Here is a 19,328-nt window from a genome sequence, read left to right as displayed (position 1 = left end):
TGACTGCAGAGAGCAGAAACAGATGGTCCCAGCTCTTTTTCAGTGCCAGAAACACAGGCTGCTGCTGGCAGGCCCCCCTGAAGCCAATGGGAGTAGATGGTGGTTCACCAGGGGCCTGCTGAAAAGGATGAACAGAAGAGATCTGGTTTTTGACACCCTAGGGGCAGCCCAGCAGCCCTGGGCCAAGGAGGGATGGCCAAAAAGCTGGAAACACTTGACCATCCAGAAAGCAAGCAGAGACAGACAGACAGACAGACAGGATGAGCTGGGCAGCACAGGACAGGGGGGCAGGAAGAACACAAGATGGATATAGGAGGAACTGGTTGGCTTCATGTAGTCACAGGGACCTCTCAACAACACTCCCCCAATAAGAATCCCCCTTTAGTAGTAGATCATCACAGATGCAACACACCCTGAGAGAGAAAGGGACAGCCTTGAAACAAACTGAGTAAGTGGACAAACCAGGATGTTGAGGCTTTAACCTCAGCCTGGGAAGAGGTTCATACAGTCTGAAGACACAACATCACACAAGGCAGGGGTAGTATTCAGAGACTAAGGTTTAATTTCATGTCAGCAACATAAAGAAGCAATTATCACAATTACAAATATTTGCTCGTGTAAGGCTCAGAAATTGGGAAGGGGTGGGACAGGTAGAGAGAGGAAGCTAGCAACAGCTTTACCCCTCTCCAGAATACTACTGAGTGACATTAGTTCACAAGCCATGTGAGATCCCAACCACTGGGCTGTTATCCCACAGTGCATTGCACTGGCACCAGACTTCACCATGATCAAAATGATCAGTTACATGGAGTTGATTTGGACGTGCTAAAGATGCAGCTCAAAGGGCCTGAAGACCAGGCTGCTGTTGTGAAACAAGAGCCAAGGGGGCTCATGCTGCCCCCACCTCCTGGGGACACTGGCTTACCATATTGCAAGGACCACTTAAAAAACGTCAGAAGATGATTATCCCTGATTGAGCTACAGCTCCCATCTTTATTAAACCCCAAGAGGTGTGGGAAAAGGCAAGCCATGAGCAGAGAAAGACATGGACTACACACTATAGCTTTGGTGACTTCATGTAAGTTTGGTTGTTCATGTGCTTCATTGGATTTTTGTGACAGCTTCATGGATGGACTTGGCCACATAGTCCAGGTTCTTGGTAGTTAGACCACACATGTTGATGCGCCCACTAGCCATCAGGTAGATGTGTTTTTCCTTTACCATGTACTCCACCTGCTTAGCTGCAGAAACAATTGGGCATCAAGTCAGAGCAGTGACCCACAGCTCAGAAAAGCCTAAAGAACCAGTCGGGGATGCTTGAATCTTTCACAACAAGCAAAAGAGTTCAAGCACTGGCCACTGAAATACTGTCTGATGCTTCATCCCTCCCCAGCCACAGATGCAGTGATGTCACAACTCCAGTAAGGCTGAGAGATTCCTGCTTGGACTGCTTCAGCCCAATCCACCCACAGCAAAACTGTCCTCACCCAATCCTCCTTTCACCAGGCCACTCGATACTTACGGTTCAGCCCTGTGAAGCTGAACATGCCGATCTGCTCTGTGATGTGGTTCCAGGTGCCTGGGGTCCCAAGGGCCTCCAGGCGAGACCGGAGCTCTGACCGCATCAGCAAGACCCGATCTGCCATTGTCTTCACATTGCCCTTCCTGCAGCAGGCAGGAAGCAGAGCATAAGGATGGGCACCCATCTGGTTTGAAGCCATCTGGCCAAGCCTGACACTCAGGGAGACAGCTTCCCTCTCCTCCCTTTTCCCACCGGCCCTAGCAACACGTACCACTCCTCAAAGAGCTGCGGGGAAGAAAGTGTAGTTGCCACAATGCGCGCTCCCTGGGAGGGAGGGTTGGACCAAGTGGTGCGCACAATCTTCTCCATCTGAGACAGCACACGCTGCACGTTGTCCGCATCCTTCCCCACCACGGTCAGGTTCCCCACTCGTTCATCTGTGGACAAGCCAAGAGATGTGAGCCATTGGTTCCACACGGCGTGGCAAAGCAGAGCATTCCCCACCCCTCAGCATGCCAGCCCCATCTGTCTGGGTATGATGCTACTGGGCCAGCTTACTGCCAGACACTCACTGTAGAGCCCAAAGTTCTTGGAAAACGACTGTGCACAGAAGAGCTCAAAGCCCTCGGAGACAAAGTATCGCACAGCCCAGGCATCCTTGTCCAGGCTGCCAGAGGCAAACCCTTGGTACGCCGAGTCGAAGAATGGAAACAGGCTCCGGCGCTGCAAGGAGGAACAGTGTTAGAGGGAAATCCCCTCCCCATAACCTCTGCTTTACCCCCCACAGTACCCGTAGGAGGGAAAAATGACCATTGAATTTCTATGTGAATTCAAAGGAAAAGTGGTCCAGCAACACGAAACAAAACTACCTTCTTTCTACTGGGGTAAAAGAATAGAAAGATTAAAGTGGTCAATAAAAGTCAATGCAGGAGAAAACTGCATTTGAGGACACAAGAAGTACACCACTTCACATGCTACTATTCAGCACCTGCCTGTGGATAATCTTTCCAGCAGGAGAAACCTCACTACAGCCCATTCCGCAGAGTTTGAGAACAAGAACTTGGAGGCACAAGAACTGCAATGCATCCATGCTCTGAGCACAGGCAACCACCATTCTGTTGTCAACCTCTCCCTTCAACACCTGCCTTGTGGGACTCTTTCAGCTTCTGCCACATCTCATGCCACTTCCCAAAGCCCACTTCAGATGCAAATGCTCTGGCTGGCTCAAGAGCTATTTGTCCCCTCAGCACTGCTTTAGCCCCAGCAGCAGCCCATACCTTCATGACAGCAGCAATCTGCTTCCACTGCTCAGGAGTAGGGTCTGTGCCTGTTGGGTTGTGCGCACAGGCATGGAGGATGAAAATGGAGAACTCCGGGGCGTGCTGAGGAGAGAACGTGTCTTGGTCACATACACACATGGATAAGACTGGGCACCTGCAGCACAGGGAGAGGCCTGGTGCTGCTCTGGGCAACAACAGCCTCTTTTGCAGTGATCCACTTCCCAGCACAGCACACAAGAGCCCAGCCAGCTGCTGATACCAACAGTACAGCACCAAGCTCAGCCCATCCCATGCCACTTTTACTTACCTCCATGTCATTCAGCAGCCCCTGGAGATCCAGACCCCTCTTGGCAGCATCCCAGTAGTGGTATGTTCTAATATCTTTGAAGCCAGCATCCATAAATACAGAATTATGGTTCTCTGAGGAAAGAAATAACTTTTCAGAAAAGCAGGCCCTATCTCCAGCAAGCTACCTTCTCCAGTCCCAGCATCTCCCACTACACACATGGGAAGGCCCCTCTCTCACTGCCCAGGCCTCTGCAAGAAGCAGGGCTGTACCTCCCTCACCGGCTGACCCACAGGGCTCCCTGAGAGCCGCACTCACCCCAGGACGGAGCAGAGACGTAGACTGGGGTGGCCGTGTTGTTGTTTCCATTGTACCAGCGCCTCAGGAACTCTGCGCCGATCCGCAGAGCTCCCGTCCCGCCCAGGGACTGAACACTTCCGACCTGCAACAGAGACATTGCCAGCTTTGTCCACCCAGGTCAACACTGCTATGTGTAGAAAGCAGATGAGCTTGCAAGGATGAGACAGGATCCCAAACGTGTCCCTTGGAGTCACCCCAGTCAGAATGCCATCCCTTTCCAGTGGTCTTCAACCTCCTTCAGTGCTCAGGCCCATCCTGACAACTTCTACTGTTATAAATAGACTCCAGCCATTCCTGTTATATTTTGGCACAGAACAGATTCCCAGCTAGTAGTTTATTTCAGGAAAGGTGGTATATTATCTGACTTGGGTATCCTGTGGGGAAACTATTAAAAGATTAAGGAAAACACAGATTCCAATCACAGCCCACATTTGGTTTTTGCCCAAAACTGCAACTACTTGCACAAACAGTTTCAAGGAGATGGGTTCATCAAGTAAGCTACAATCGAGAAAGACCACGTGTGAGAAATGCCCAAATCCTGCCAAAATGCACATTTTGTACTCTACGCATTTGTGCTCTTCCACTCTGCTGTAGAGACACCCCAAGAACCCCAGTGCTCCCCGTCCACCACATACCCGGTTCTCCTTGATGGCAGGGCTGTCATCACCCAGGGCGATCCGGGAGGCGTTGGCCCGGAACTCGGGCAGGCCCAGGATGGGCAGGTACTCGTGGTTCAGGCTGTTGTCGTTGGCGATCATCTGCTCCACCTTCTTCACCACCGGCAGGACCCATGGCTGCCCCTCGTCCGTGCGGTAGGCTGCAGGAAAGGGAGAGCCGTCCTTACTGCACCGGGGGGACGCTGCGCCGCCCGGCTCCCCGAGGGACCTGCCCGGGACACCGAGGACGGCGGCCCGGACGGCGCCGGGCTGCCCCACGACCTTGACGCCCGCTGAACCTCGCTGCCCGCCCACCCCCTCGCGCCCGACCGGGCGCCTGCTGCGGCCCGGTGACCTCTGGGGCTCGGGGTCCACCGCGGCCGCCCGGCCGCTGCAGCAGGTGCGGAAGGCGCCGCAGGGGCACCGACCGGCCCGCCTCGCGGGGAATGGCCCCGCCGAGCAGGGCAAAGCCACGGACTCACCGCCCACGCCGAGGTTGACCTTCCGCGAGTCCCCGTCCTCCCGGAAATCCGCCGTGAGCTTGAAGACGGCGACAGGCGGGGCGCGGGGGACGGCGGCGAAGATGGAGGCGGCCATGGCGGCGCAGCCACTGCGGTCCGGTCCGCTCCGGTTCGGCACGAGCGGCGCGCGGCGCCTGGAGGAGACGCTCACCTTCACCGGCGGGGCGGGGCCGCCGCTTGCCGTGGCCAATCAGCGCGCCCGCCCGGGCCCGCCCCCGCCGCCAGCCAACGGCGGCCCCGCCCTGCCTCGGGCGCCACGCGGGCGGCCAATGGCGGCGGGGAGCGCGCCCGGTGACGTAGCGACGCGGGGACGCAGGCACCGCCCATGGGCGGCCGTGCCCCCAGACCGCCGCGCTGCCCTGAGAGGGGCCGGGCCCGGGGCGGGGCGTGCAGAGCCGCCGCCGGGGGTGCGGCGCCCGGGGCCGGGGGGATTCCCGCAGCTGCAGAGATGGGGAAGGGGTCCCGGGGTGCAATGCCCCGTGCAGTACGGGGTGCTGCGGGGGATGCCGTGCCCGAGGCAGCGCTGCGCTCCGGTAGTGCTCGGGGCTGCAGTGATCGGGGTCACGGCACAGTCCCCATTAGGTACCCGGGGCTGCAGATCAGCCCTGGAGCGCAAAGCTGAGGTGAACGGCAGCCCCAGGGTGCTGTGCCCGGGGTGCCAGGCTCGGCGGGGGCGGGAAGGTGCCGGGTGGCCCTGCCCAGGTGTGATGGGTCCGGGCGCAGTGCCCGGGGGGCGGGGGCAGCCCAGGGCTGCAGTGACGCGGGTGCGGGACGGGGACCGCTGTGAGGACGGGGTGTGTTTCCACCTCAGGGCGGGTCACGGGGACGCCCCTGTGCGTCTGCCCCGGGTTTTTAAGGCACTTCCCTGATTCACAGCCACCTGCAGGTCAGACGCTGTGGGCTGATCCCCGAGAACCTCCCAGCCCCGGGGAAACCCCAGGGTCACCTATGAGGGTCTCCCCTACCACTCGTTAGCTCGGGACATGGCACTGATGCGTGGGGTGTTCCTCGCAGCGCCTCGCTGCCAAACTCCACGCCCATCGCGCAGGCACAGCGCTGCTCACGGTGCCACCGGCCCTCTGTGGCTCCTGCGGACCGCCCTGCAGCCGTGCGGGGACCCCTGGGGCTCCTGGGCGCGGCCGCCGTCGGGGGCGCGGCGGTGCCGGGCACTGCCGGCAGGGGGCAGAGCCGGCCCGCGCATCCCGCCGCGCATCCCGCCGCGCATCCCGCCGCGCATCCCGCCGCGCATCCCGCCGCGCATCCCGCAAGCCCCGCGGGGAGCGGCATCCACGGCTCCGGCCCGGCGGGGCAGGCGGCCTGGGGCTGCTCGAGCATCCACCCGTGGCTGGCCCCACGGTTTCCCGGGGAGAGGGGTAGTTGCCGCCCGGTGCGAGGCCGGCTGCATTAGGATCCCGCCACCTATCTCGAGCGGCTTTTGAAGTTTGTGAGAATCCGCCCGCAACCCTGCTACATCTGGGAAAGGCTTTGAGGGAAACGGGAAGGACGTCGCGAATAACAGCCCCGACAGCGTGACACACACCACACACACCTCCCTTCGTGAAATAAAACACGGGGGTACAGGACAGGAAAGGCCATGCTGTCCCCAAATGCTTTTGTAGACAACCCGTGTTATATGCTCCCTTTGTAAATCCAGCCAAGATCCCTCTGAAAACCAGTTTGGCTCCTTGCCCCCCTCCCATGCTCAAGGTGGCTCCACAGCCCCGGCTGCCCGGGAGGGAGCCCAGGGGCACAGCCCTCGCCTCTCCCGGCTCCGGGCAGCACCTGGAAGAACTGCCCAGTGCACTTTCTGCTTAGCATGAGAGCGGGGAAGAGGCAGAGCTGTCTGTCGGCACACTAGCATGCCAGCACTTCTGCCTTCAGAGAAAACAACGTAATGGGAAAGGTAGAGGAGCAAGACAGCAGTGCTACAGCAAAGCCTTGGCCCTGGTGCGGTTTTTAGTCCAACTTGCATAAAATTTCATTCAGGCTTTGAGAAAAAGCTGCATGGAAACCCAAAAAGAGCTTCAGGTCTGCTCTCTGCAATAGCTGTGAAGCTCTGCAAACACCTGATGTGGCCAAGCTGCTGTCAGGGCATCCAAACCTTAACCCTAACCCTACCCTTAACTCTAGTCCCAACTGGATGAAGAGCTCTTGGGTTTCTCAAGGTCAGTGGATTCTGCTAAATGAGGGATACTGCAGTGGTGGGCAAGGAAGCAGCTGATGAAGAGAAGGGCATCAGAGGGATCTGGGGGTAGCCCACTGCAGGGTGAGTCATTTTTTCTGCTCACTGAGAGTAAAGTACTGCACAAGTGGAATGCTGCAATGGGAAAAATGGACAGAGGCTGCTTAGAGCATCCTATTTCTGGAGCAGACAGAAGTGCTAGGGAGTCCCCAGACTATCAGGCTCTCACTGCACTTACTGGTTTCTAATCCTACCACTTTCTAAAGAGCACTGGGATACTTGGGGACATGGCCAAGTGCTTTCCCAGTGCAGAACAGGGAATTCACAAAGGCCCAGGGGTGCTGCCTGCCAAGCTGGCTGCACTAAGCTGCTGTCTGGGACTGCCAGAGCAGGCTGAGCAGCACTCGTTGCAGGAAAAAAATGCAGTTTCCCCAAATTGGCACCATTTTGCTCCCCTTCCTCAGGAGTTCCTGGGCAGTGTGAGCTCAGTGCTGCCAGTCTGGTGGAAACCGTGTGTGCCACTACCCGTGCCTCTGAGGCTGGGGTCGCTGACCCAGCAGGAGTTACCTGCCAGTGCGCTTGGTGCCTCCGGCTCGGCCGGTGTCCCATGCCCTTGACAGTGCAGAGTGGGACTCTACTGGGAAGAGATGCAAGAACGAGACAATAAGAGACAAAGCAGCAGGCCGTCAGGCCCCCGAGCTGGGTGGCTTTGCGTTAGCAATATCCCTCTGGCCCTGAGCTTTCATCTCCTCAGCCTACACAAAGGGTGCCACCAACATGTATGTAAAAGCAGGAGGAACATGGGAGCCAGCCCTGAGGCATCCCTCCTTCATCTCCTGCCTTGGACTGACAGCCAGCAATGACCTGCCACTCAGTGGGAAAGCTTGCACACCTTACCCAGAGTGAAGAAGCCCCCGGGCACGCACGGCTGTGCCACACGCAGACAGGGCCCCCCACACTCAGCTCCTCCTGGGAGCCAGAGGCTCGGCAGCCAGCCTGGCTCCTGCAGAGCTCAGGCTGCTGCAGGGATACAGGGACCACTGGAGACCAGGTGATGGCCTCCCTACACCGTCAAGCCTCACATGGTCTTGGAAAAAAAGCCATTTTTATGAGGGTGAGCTCCACTGACCCCATCCCATTCACTCCCCCTCGCAAGATTCACGCTCCCACCCCTCCAGCCTCTGCCTCATCCTCTTCCTCTCCAGAGTGCCCTACCCAGTACTGGGATGCTGTTGATCCTGGCATCACAGCAAAGGTTTAGCAGCCTGCCTGTCTCGGTCTGAGGCTGGGTGCAAGCAGTGTGTGGCACGGAGCAGGGCTGAGGCTGTTCCCAGCGGGTGCCATGCGGGGGCTGTTTTCCCAGCATCCTCCGAATACAGATGTTTTCTCAGTGCAGGATCCAGACAGAGGAGGGTAAAATGTTTTCATTCCAAGCTCTGGAGGTCAGGTCATGGTTTGTCTAAATGGCTTTTGTTGCTGTAATTATCAGATTAGCTGATCTCTGGCGGTGCATTTAGGGGCAGCTACATTAACTGTGGATCCTGACACTGCCACCCTGCCCAGCTGGGACAGTGGGTTTGCAATGGAGCAGTGGGGATTAGGAATGTCACAAGAGCCAAGTGAAATGCTCGTGATTAGTTTTGAGCTGGCAGCCAACTGAACCCTGCCCAGGAGCAGGTGGTACATTTGAGGAAGACAGCAGCAAGGCTCCTTGACCCCAGAGAATACAATGATGCTGAGCTGGGCCTGATCCTTCCCTCCCACTCCAACCTGCCATGCACAGCAGCCATGGCACCCTGTCCCAGGCACCTGCCTGCCGCTGTGGCTGATGCTCAGCATGCAGACACGGGATGGGGGCATCTGCGGTGCCTTCCCTCACTCAGAGCTGGTGCTCCTTGCAGGCACCAAGCCCAGCAGGTCCCGGGGGAGGGTGGTCCAGAACCTCACACTGTGGCTGGGATGGGGGAGCCTGGGGCCCGTGCCTGGCCGCAGGGTGCTGTGAGGCTGGGCAGCCCCCAGCAGCCGGCAAGGCACAGGAATAGGAGCGTGAGATACCGGGCGAGACACAGAGCATGACAGGGAGATGAGAGAGCAGGCTGAGGGGCAGATAAAAAGGGATCAGGAGTTTCCGGCCCCTGCCAGCCCCTTGCCGGGTCCATGGGTCCATCTGTCAGCGCCTCCGAGTGCTGATGGCATCGGGCCCTGGTGGCAGCCGGGGTGCAGGTCCTGCCGAGGGGCACCGTCAGGGGGGGATGGGGCCCTGCCACCACCTTCCCGCTGCACCAGGGCGCTGGCAGCAGCTCGGACTGCAGCGTGCCCTGGACGAGCCCGTGCACAGCCCTGCAGGTGCCCCCTGAGTCTGAGCTCCCGGCCATGATACCCTGCAGCATCTAGCTCCTGTCCTCCTGCCCCGCCAGTCCCACTGCACGCACAGATGGAGAGTGCCAGGGCTTTCACCCACTGGCACCAAAAAAAATCAGTTCCCACTCTGCTGAGCTGCAGATCAACACCTGGGTGCTCAGAGGCTGTTTGCTCAGGTACTGTGCCTGTGGCAGCCCCCTGCCCCTTTATCCCACCTCCTCTCTCCCCTGCTGTGGGTGGGAGGAACAGGAGATTCTCTTGAGCAAAGCAGAAGCTCTATAATGAAATAAATCAAAATCAGAAAAGACTTTATTGTTTCTCCATAAAAAAACTTATTTAAAATATGGCTTCACTGTATTTCAGTTTCTGAAGTTTTGTAATGCCAGAGCATAACACGCCACTGAATTAATGCTTCTGGAGCAGAATATCTATGTCTTCTCTTTCAAAGAATATTTCAATCCCTTCAAATGCTTCAGAAAATTTCAAGAGCAAAATTTTTCTTTTAAACACCATGTTCCTACAGGAAGTTTTGGCTTCAGCAAAACATACGTTAAAAAAAAAATAGTGAAAGCTATGTTCCTCGTATTTTTCCTAATTGCCACCAAAAAAAATAGTGAAAGCTGTGTTCCTGGTATTTTTCCTAATTGCCACCATGACAGAACTTGGTTAGCTCCAAGTCCATCTTTGCTTCCAGCTCAAGGCCAGAGAGCAACCCAGGGCAGTGAGGACAAAGTCTGTGCACCCCAAGAAGGAGCATATCCACCTACCTAATCAGCTTCACACCTCTTCTGCCATTGCAGCTTCTTGGGCATAGCCAGAGGTTTGCTATTTCTCTAAAACCATTTTGCACATTAGTCCTGGGGTCCCTGGCATTCTGGCTTGGCTTATGGACCACTCATGGCGATGCTTACCTATTCTATGTCTACTCGTTCCCACAGGCACCCAGGAGTTTCCCCTAATTTCTCCTTTTGCATCAACATCTGCTGGCAGATGTCAAGGGACTGACCCACGGACTGTGACCCGCTCAGGCACTGACAGCTGGCACCCTGGTGCATTGAAGGTGGTTTCCTAAGGGTGTGGAAGACCTGTGGGGGAAGAGACAGGCACATCTATGTCACAGCACAGACTTCTGCACAGCCAAGGAAATGGGTTTTGACATGAGGAGACAGCTGCCATTCCCAAAGGCAGCAAACCTCCTGGTCAAGCCTCTGCCCTCTCCCCAGTGAGCCTGGCTCAAGCGTTGGGACAGAGACACTGGATGTGTTGCAGGGAGCTGCTCTGCCATGGTGTACCCAGGCTGCCAGGCAGCCGCGGGACCTGTGCCCATGGGGCTGAGGCAACAGCAGCACAGCCGGTCCCAGCTGGACCCCTCTGGACAGGGAGTGTCCCCCAGTAGAGCCAGGACAAGGCCAAGAAAAGGGAGTCCAGCTCTCTTGCAGGGAGACCAGTGCTGAGGGTAGCTTCTGGACCTTGGTGTAGGAGCAGATTTACTGAAAACAATTTATTTAATATCAAAAATAATTTCTTACAGCGTTTCAGCTGGCGTCAGCCAAGCGCTTACTCACCCGGGAATTCAAACAAAGGCAGGGCTGGCGCCCAGCCAGGGGGTCGGGCGCTGGGTGGTCGTGTCCATCCCGGCCTTGGACCCGCCTCTGGGTCACTTGCGGGCTTGTGGCATGATGTCTCCATTTATTTATTGGAAATGTTTGAACAGGAAATGCTAATGGTTTGGGTTTGTGGAGACAGCTGGAGGGGTCCGGACGGAGCTGCTGAGAAGGGGAGGGTGCACTGGGACAGCAGAGAAGGGGGAATCAGTGCTGCCACTAGGGACTTGTCCCCTGTGCTTATGGTGAAGAGCCCGGTGGGAGGTGAGAGCAGGGAGGGCCCTGCCAGCTCTGCTGCCTCCTCCTTCACTGCTGCCTGCATCCCACACTGCTGGGGTGCACGGGAATGGCACTGACAGAGCGGTGAAGGAGGAGCAGCAACCACAGGGCATGGCACACCTCACCCCATCGCCGGCCTGCTGGGTGCCCATTAGCGTGGGAGAGATGTGAAAGTGCTGCCTCCCCCTGCAAGGGGGTCGAGAGGTTCCTATGCAGCCTGGCTCTGGAGCGGGCTGTTCCTGCATTTGCTGATAACAGCGGAGGTAAAGCCTGACCCAGGAAAGCAGGCAAGATCCGCAGAGATAAACTCCCCGCAGCAAGACAAAGGCGCTGACCTCCTCGCTGCACGAGCTGCCACATTCCCACAAGCACAGCAACAATTGCCCAGGAGCAGCCCTGAGACCTGCACCCAACCCCACTGGCCAGCCACCAGGAAAGGCCCCCGCAGCAGCCAGGAGCACCTCTTGCCAGGATCACAGCACAGAAACCACAGCTTGGGGTTTTTAACCAAATCTACTGTCCATTCCAGCTGTCTGGGCAGTGAGAGCAAAGAGCTTGCTGTCGTTGCTTGCTCCTCGTTCAGCAGCTCGGCCCTGCTGCGTTGCACAGCCAGAGGGGTGCTGCACAAGCACACCTTTGTATTTCCTACCTCACGCTTTTATCTGCACACCTGCAGTACAAACAGGCTTTAAGTTTAGTTCCCAAACACTGCCGAGGGTCTTACACGCTCACTGATGCAATTCAGGTGTGAGTGCCTAGAGCCTCACACACCCACGGCACACCCAGGGTACGGAAGGAAGGCACGGGCTCAGCTCTGTCCTGCCTGTGTCCCACCCATGGACCAGGAGGCTGGAGTCTGCGTGGCATTTCCTCATGTCAGGCCTGCCCCAAGAGAGCACCAGCTGAAAAAGGCAGAGGCACTTAATGGGATTTGCAGAAACACAGCTCAGTTACACACCATACGCCTGTTGTCTCAGGCATGTTTTTAAAATCTTTATCTCTGCATCATTAAACACTGATCTACATTTGAAAAGAATCCCTTCGGTTCCCTACCTCTGAAATGAGGATAACTATCCTTCACCTCATAGCAGGGTTATGAGGATAAACAGATTAAAGACTGTGATATTGTTGCAAAGAAGGTTAAACAAGCCCCTGTGACAGACAGCCCAGGGGCAGGGACCAGCATCAGAGCCACGCATGGCATAAGCCGCCGACCCACGTCTGCACCATGCTAATGACCCCAAAATCTCAGTGACAGGTTTGCCACTGTCTGCCTTCCCAGGACGCAGTCCCCAGCCAGCTGAAAGCCTGCAGAGGGGGAAGACGGGTTGGGAGGTGCACATTAGTAGCACAAAGTTTCAAGACGACATCAGAGATCCAAGGTACAACCCTCTGCACATCCCTCCCCTCAGAACAGGGCAACTGTCTTCTACTGCCCATAGTCCTGTCCATCCCTGTCCCTCTGGGTGCCCTGGGCTGGCAGGGACAGTGGGGAGATGTGCAGTTCTGCAGAAAGAGCTGGTGGGGGAGAGGATGAGCCAAACAATCACTGTCTGGAAAGTCTCATCCGTATCCCTAGTAAAATAATGGCACAAATATTAAGAAAAGGAGCTCTGTAAACATCTAGAGGATAATGAAACCATGAGCTATAAGCAGGATGGGATTTGTAAATAAAGGACTGTGCCAAAAACAACAAGCCCTCCATAATTGTTTTGGATAGAAGGACAAGATTAGTGCGGGAAGGGGACTCAGCGGATGTCAAGAGAGGAGACCTGGAAGCACCGGGTCTGTCCTCCTGCCTGGCCGTTAGAGTCTCTGGCATGTTTGGGCAGGTTTAAGGAGGCTGACCAGCACAAAAGGTGCCCCCGATGGCACGGCTGACACCTGGGGACATACCTGACCTCTGCAGCTGCACACCTGTACTCCCCCAGCCTGTCACTTGTCACACCAGCACTGCAGCAGTTACTCGCACTTTGCCACCTCTGAGCTGTTAGGAGAGAGCAAGGCTAAACCTGAGTCCCCCTCCCAAACGAGGCACATCTCTCCACCACATCTCACAGGGCTGGGACCCATGCAGTGCAGGAACAAGCCAGCTGGACGGTCACGGACTAACAGAATGAGAAGTAAAACTAAGCAAATCCAGGAGCAGGAAAATAATGCTGGCACCTTCCATGACGTTTCCCAGGTTTAGACAAAACTGTCTTTTGTGAACACCAAAATGGCATGTTCTTCAGGACTGTAGGGTTCCCCGGTGCTCTCAAGTGTTGGCTTTTTGGCCAGACATACAGGAAATGTGCATGCACCTCCTTGCAACCAGCCCTTTGAAATGCTACTGTAAAAGCACATGTAAGCACCACCAGTCATCGCTGCACAGGCCAAACTCGTCCAGTGTAGACATTGCACAGAAGGAAAAGCAGAAGCCTGGCCAAAATGTACCTGATTTTGTGCTGAGCCTCGGGTCTCTGCAGCAGCCAGCGGTGCCGGGCTGGATAACGCGCTCGCCGGCTGCGTGCGGCATGCAGGGCAACGCACGCTCACAAACCAAAGATGAAATGCACCATATATGGTGAAGGTATTATGAGTCCATAGCTTCTTCCTAGGATCTTCTGAGGAAATCCTTTTTCAAAACGGGGAACAAAGAGGTTTGACTGTGTCTCAAGCAGGGACTCAAACTGCCCGTAGGACCAAAAGCAAGGGCTTCAAAGAAACAGGGAGCAGTGAGGTGTCAGACCCTTGGGTATCTGCGAGGTGCTTAACAATATTCTGGTTAAGTATTTGTCTTAATTAATACTGATTGCCCACTCATTACCTACACCCTGACTGGTCTCCAGGAGTTGTTCTCAACAGGGAGGTGTTGCTGCAATGGTGTCAGCACTGGTCTCCAGGTACCCAGTGCAGGCACAGGAGAGCTCAGTGTTGGCACCAGTCCACTGCTGCTAGCCTTGGCTACAGCCCTACAAGTCATGGAAAAGATGGAGTACCTGGTTGTGGGTTTTGACTGAGCCAAATGCCAAACTGGATGTGTTGGCAAAGAAAGTGGGCTATCCCTCTGGGCGGCAGGGACTAACACAAGGCTCTGGCTCTGACTGGGATTGTTTGGGGTCCTGGGGGTGAACAGCTGGATGTGAGTGCAGTGCTGGGACCACATGGTGAACACAGTCCTGGGCACCAGAGCTGGGAGAGCAGCAAATGGGAGCTGTGAGGCAGTGCTCTGTGCAGCAGAGGATGGGATGCCAACCCTGAGATACTGTGACTAGCCTGGTGCCCCACATTAGAAAGATCCAGATGAAGTGAGAGATGTAAATACGATTCCCACCCCCTCCCCACCCCCCATATTTCCCACAGTGTCCTTGCAGACAGAGTGGGGAGGTATGGGCTGGAAGGAAGAAGAAACAAGGTGACTTAAAAACTGAGTGAAATGATGGAATCTGCATCTTCAGACATTTCCAAAATTCAGTGGATTGAGGCCCAACCAGCGGGCTGCACTGCCAGAGTTCCTGGGGCCAAAATTATTCTGTGAAATGAGAGAGAGTGCAGAAAACAGGCACAGAAAAGACACAATTGCAGGAGAACGCACCCCACAGTGACAGAATCAAGCTCAACCTGTTTTCTTCTTAAAAAAGCTCAAGAAATTTGACTGCTATGCACAAGTACTCTCACAGTAAGAAAATACCATGTGCTAACGTCTTTTTATTCCAGCCAAAAAAGCAGAACAAGAATCAATGGTTGGAAATTAAAAGCCAGACAACTCTGCATAAGAAATACGACATACATTTACTGAGCAATGCTGATTAGCTGGTGGATTAACCATCAGTGATTAAATAAGACCAAACCATGAACTCCCTCGCACCTCCGGACCAGATGCTTTTGTGCATAAGTGAAAGCCCAGGTTATTCAGATCCAGAAGGAGTAACAAGACAAGGCAGTCAGGGGAGATCAGCATAGGTGATCTAATGACTAACTCTGATCTTAAACATCGTGAGTAAAAATACATTGTGTTACTAATACACATAGAAGAATTCCCATTGCACAAGCTCAGTGTAAACACTGGACAGTTGACATCTGCAAACCCACAGAGGGAGGGGGACGACAGTTGTTGCTCCTGTTTTAGAAACAGAAAAACACCCAGCCCACGGACGACCCGCTGGGCCTTGTGACAGGACTGAAACCAGGAGTGAGGCACGAGCTTGGAACACCAGGAGTCTGTCAGCAGGCAAGTTCATGAGAGATACGGGGTCTGCCCCAGGATGCTTCTGGATGCTGTGTGATGTATGGCACATTGGGTGGGGAAGAAATGGTCTCTCTGTACGGGGCTTCAGGGGACCACACAAGGCGTATGACCATTCCAGGAAAAGTAGGATCACAGTGATGTACAGAAACAGGGGAAAATTTCAATAGGGAAAAAAATTGGTTGAGAGTAAATAACAAAAAAAGAAAAAAAAGAAAAAAAAAAAAAAAAGAAAAAGCGCTGATGGAAACATTCACAGCTGAAGCAAAACACACCTGACAAGGACCAGTCCTGAATAGACTGGCCACAGGCAAAGTGATCTTCCCTCTTTTTAGTATCTGTATTCACAGAATTATAAAAAATAAGCCTGGAAGGCCCTTGAAAGGTCACCTAGCCTGTCTGCCTGCCCCCAAACAAATCAAACCCTTCCTGGTGGAGCTTTTGTCTAAACTCTTCCTAAAAGAAGCCTCTAGTGGTGACGACGGCTCCCAGGAAAAACAAGTTTTAATCCCTTTTACCGCAGTCATTGCAGGGTGAGTCTATGGCTTCTTCTTCTACCCACCTGGAAACAAGGAATAGCCCATTATCTCGTGCTTTGTAGCAGGGCTTTATGCATTTAAAGACTTTTATCTTATTTCCCTGCAGTCTTGGTGTTGTGATACTAAGCTACCCTTCAGCCTTCTCCAGTATGTCATGTTTTCTGAATTTCTGATCTCGTTCTTCCCTGGGCTTTCTCCAAGAGCAGCAACTTGAAACACCGAGCCCCAAGTGGAATTCAGTGCTGAGTCTTACACTCTTTAAATGCAGCAGGATCACATCAGGTGTCTTACAAACACCTTGTTTATATGTGCTGGTCTGATTTTGCTCTTCTCATTTGGGCTGTTGCCGTCTCACGCTCCTTGTGGGACCCACTGTCACCTCCAGCTACTTTCCCACAGAGCAACCTTGCTCATTCCCCAGCCACTGCTTGCAATGTTGATTTTTGCCAACTCATAGAAGAGCCCTATATTTGTTCTTATCAACAGGTTTATTTCAGGTTTCTTCGCTTTCTCAGGAAAATCACTCTTGCAGACTGGTGCTGCAGGTGAAGATCACTGATGAAAGCAGTGAGTACCCCTAAACCAAGACCAGGCCCTGTCTGAGGACTGAGCATGGGAAACTGCCCTTTCAATACCTTTTTGCAGCCAACTGTGCTCTCATGTAGTAACACACTCACCTAGACCACATTTCTCCATTACCCACAAGAATTCAAGAATTTCATGTGGAAATGGGACTAAACTCCTGTGAAAGCCAAGATTTAGCACATCTTGTCTTTCCTATGTCAGCCAGTACAGAAATGCTCAGGTAGAAAATTTGGTTGATTCAGCTCCCAGCTGATGGCCAAAGCTGTCACTGTTTCTTTATCTCTCAACTCTTGGGTTGTGTCACTTAATGATATATTTGCCTGTCTTCACTCTGTTTATGATCTGTTTATGTCAAAGGTCCCTTTTTCCTTTAGTTCTGTACCCCTGGTCTTGAGTAAAGCTCAGGAACTTGGAAAGCCACAAAGATTCATTTGGGAAAAAAAAAAAAGGGAGGGAAAAGAAATGCTCAACAACAGCTACATCCTCAGAACTCACATGTTTATCCAAATTCATCTGAACCTTCTGGGGACAGTGACTTTTTAGGGTAAAATGAAAACAAGTTCAAGTGAGTTTTCCATCCCTGCAACAGTACAGTAATTCCAGCCAATCTGAAACAATTTTCCAAGAAGATTTCCTGCAACCTCACAGTGATTAAAGGAAATAACATTGTGAATAAAGGGACATTCTTCAAAGTCAATGAAGGAGCCACAAACTGTACATTCTCACAGAGGGCCGGAAAGCGCCGGCGCGAGGTGGATTTTGCGGTGTGGCCCCCCAGAAGGAAGAGGGTGGGCTGCCACTCCATCCCTCTTCCCCAGTCAGGGGTTGTGACCGGGCATCTCCCAGAGCAGGAGGTGAGGGAAGAGGGTCCCCAGGCTCTCCGTGCTTAAGGGCAAAAGGCTTGGCCCCACAAGCTCTGGCTCCCCACCTCCAGGTGAGAATTTGACAGCTTTGGGGTCAGGGGACAAGGGGCAAGAGCCCATCAACCCTCTCAAAACCCAGGGTGACTATGCAAAGAGCAGCATCCCACCACGGCTGTTTCATGCCACAGTCTTCTTCCTAGGAATCTCCCCATGCCTCACTTTGCCTGAATCAGCCCCTCAGTGCCTTTGCCTGGCCAAGCTCCGAGACTGACGTGGGAATGTGAACAGGCCCAAAAAGCCCCTTGGGCAGAGGCGAGAGCACTGTGCTGCCATGCTGGGCGAGTGGGGTCCTGCCCTGGCCACCCCTGTCACTGCGGGTACCTTGAGACTGAGACCAGCCAGGCAGGGAGGAGCCTGCACTCCAAATGGCTGGGCAAGGGGACTTTTAAAAGCCCACCTTCTCAGCTAAAACAAAGAGAAGGGGGTAGCGAGGAAGGGAGAAGAGCTGGGGAGGAAGGTGAGAGGGGGCTCCCTGGCAGCCTAAACACACATGCTTCAGTTGATGCTCTGTAATAAGGGAATTAGCTAATGAGCTTACTGCGGCACAGGGACAAGTCCTTTAGAAATATCATGGCCACCTGGGGAGGCTTGCAGAGGAGCCAGGCAGCCTTAATCTGCAGTGCTGGAAAGACAAGCCCCCTCTGCCCCTCCCCAGCCCTGCTTCCTCCCTGGACAGCGCGTGTCCCGGGGTGCCACAGAGGGCCGACACAAATCCAACAAGAACTGGGCATGAAAACGATAATAAAGAGTGCTTTTTTAAAAAACTCAGCCCGTGCTCACGGCTGATTTTAGACATCCATGCAGTGGGGATGGGCTGCTCAGGGACCAGTGTGATCCAGCTGCCCCCGGACAGACAGCACTGTCCCAGACTGCCAGCACAAGGGCTTCCAGAAGTATGGATTGCCTTTCCCTGCACTGGCAGCTGTGAAGGATATGTCAGACAAAACGAAATAGCTTCAAAATATGGATTGGGTTTTTTTGCAAGTCGTTCAAATACAGCTTTATAAAATCTGGGCAAACTCAAATTCATATATAAGTGCCTGTGAATGTGCTAATTTGAAGGAAAAGTGGGTGAGAGAATCTGATGTTGAAAGTCACTTAGAACAATGCAAACGTTAAATACACAAATACTCATCAAATAGTTATTTAGAAAGTGGCTTTAGACACTGAACAGGCTGGGTTGAAAAAAAAAATTTTGCTGATAAATATTGAACTCATTGAGGAATTTGGGCATGTGGCAGTATTTGCATGAATTAGAGTGGGGGAAGTATGAAAGCACTGAAGACAGAACACTCCTCCAATGAAAAAAGGGACAAGCAAAAGCCTCAGCCAAAAGTAAGGCTCCACTTAAAAATTACTCCCACACTAGTGAAGACAGGACCAAATACATGTATTTGCTGGAAAAATGTAAATTGATGATTTTTATTATTATATTGAGGTAGAATTATTATTAATGATGTGGAAAACAAATTATAAAACTTATGCTTATTCTGTAAAAAAATTGCTTAAAATTTTCTTGCTCAAAAAGAATTAGATTGAAAACTGTTCTATGGAAAGAAATTTCGTTTAACTTTTCAATGGGATATTTTGAAGCAATTTTTTCCTTTCAGTTTTCTAAAGCAGAAAACTGTTTGAAATTTGAAAGCATTGTGTTTCAAGGTTTTCCTTGTCTTCTTTTTCTCCGCCGCCCTGAAGCTGCCTGATGATGGCTGACGTTCATGCTGGATTTCCTCCTCTTTTCTCATCCTTTATTCCCTACTCTCAAGATTTACAAAATTAGAGCATTTTTCAAAAGAAAAAAAGAAAAACCCTAAATGCAGTATCACTTCCTCAGCCATTGAAGAGTTGTAAGAATAAAAGTAATAGAAGAAAAAAGAAAAAATTTTCAACATTTAAATAATTTTTCAGCTGTAGTAGAAGCAGTTATGCCTACTCAAGAAAGGTTGGGGCCTACAGCAAAATGATCCTTGATTTTTTCCCTTTTTTGTGTGAGGATTTTTTT

The 19,328-nt window shown here is 53.2% G+C and overlaps 1 protein-coding gene across 1 annotated transcript; it reads right to left on the bottom strand.

Annotated features, from left to right (window-relative positions):
- Positions 1-539: 539 nt before the first annotated feature.
- Positions 540-4,800, bottom strand: GOT1 (glutamic-oxaloacetic transaminase 1). The gene is made up of 9 exons (XM_082285778.1): positions 4,587-4,800; positions 4,084-4,265; positions 3,407-3,530; positions 3,110-3,222; positions 2,800-2,904; positions 2,095-2,245; positions 1,794-1,959; positions 1,523-1,665; positions 540-1,241 (listed from the first exon to the last, which is right to left on the bottom strand). Exons 1-9 carry the CDS (start codon positions 4,699-4,701, stop codon positions 1,102-1,104), a joined length of 1,239 nt encoding a protein of 412 aa, XP_082141904.1. The 5' UTR covers positions 4,702-4,800; the 3' UTR covers positions 540-1,101.
- Between the last annotated feature and the right edge of the window lie 14,528 nt (positions 4,801-19,328).

Source organism: Coloeus monedula (genome assembly GCF_965178545.1).
Source record: "Coloeus monedula genome assembly, chromosome: 8".
In the NCBI taxonomy this organism is placed as follows: Eukaryota; Metazoa; Chordata; class Aves; order Passeriformes; family Corvidae; genus Coloeus; species Coloeus monedula.
This window is presented reverse-complemented; position numbering and strand designations above follow the sequence as displayed.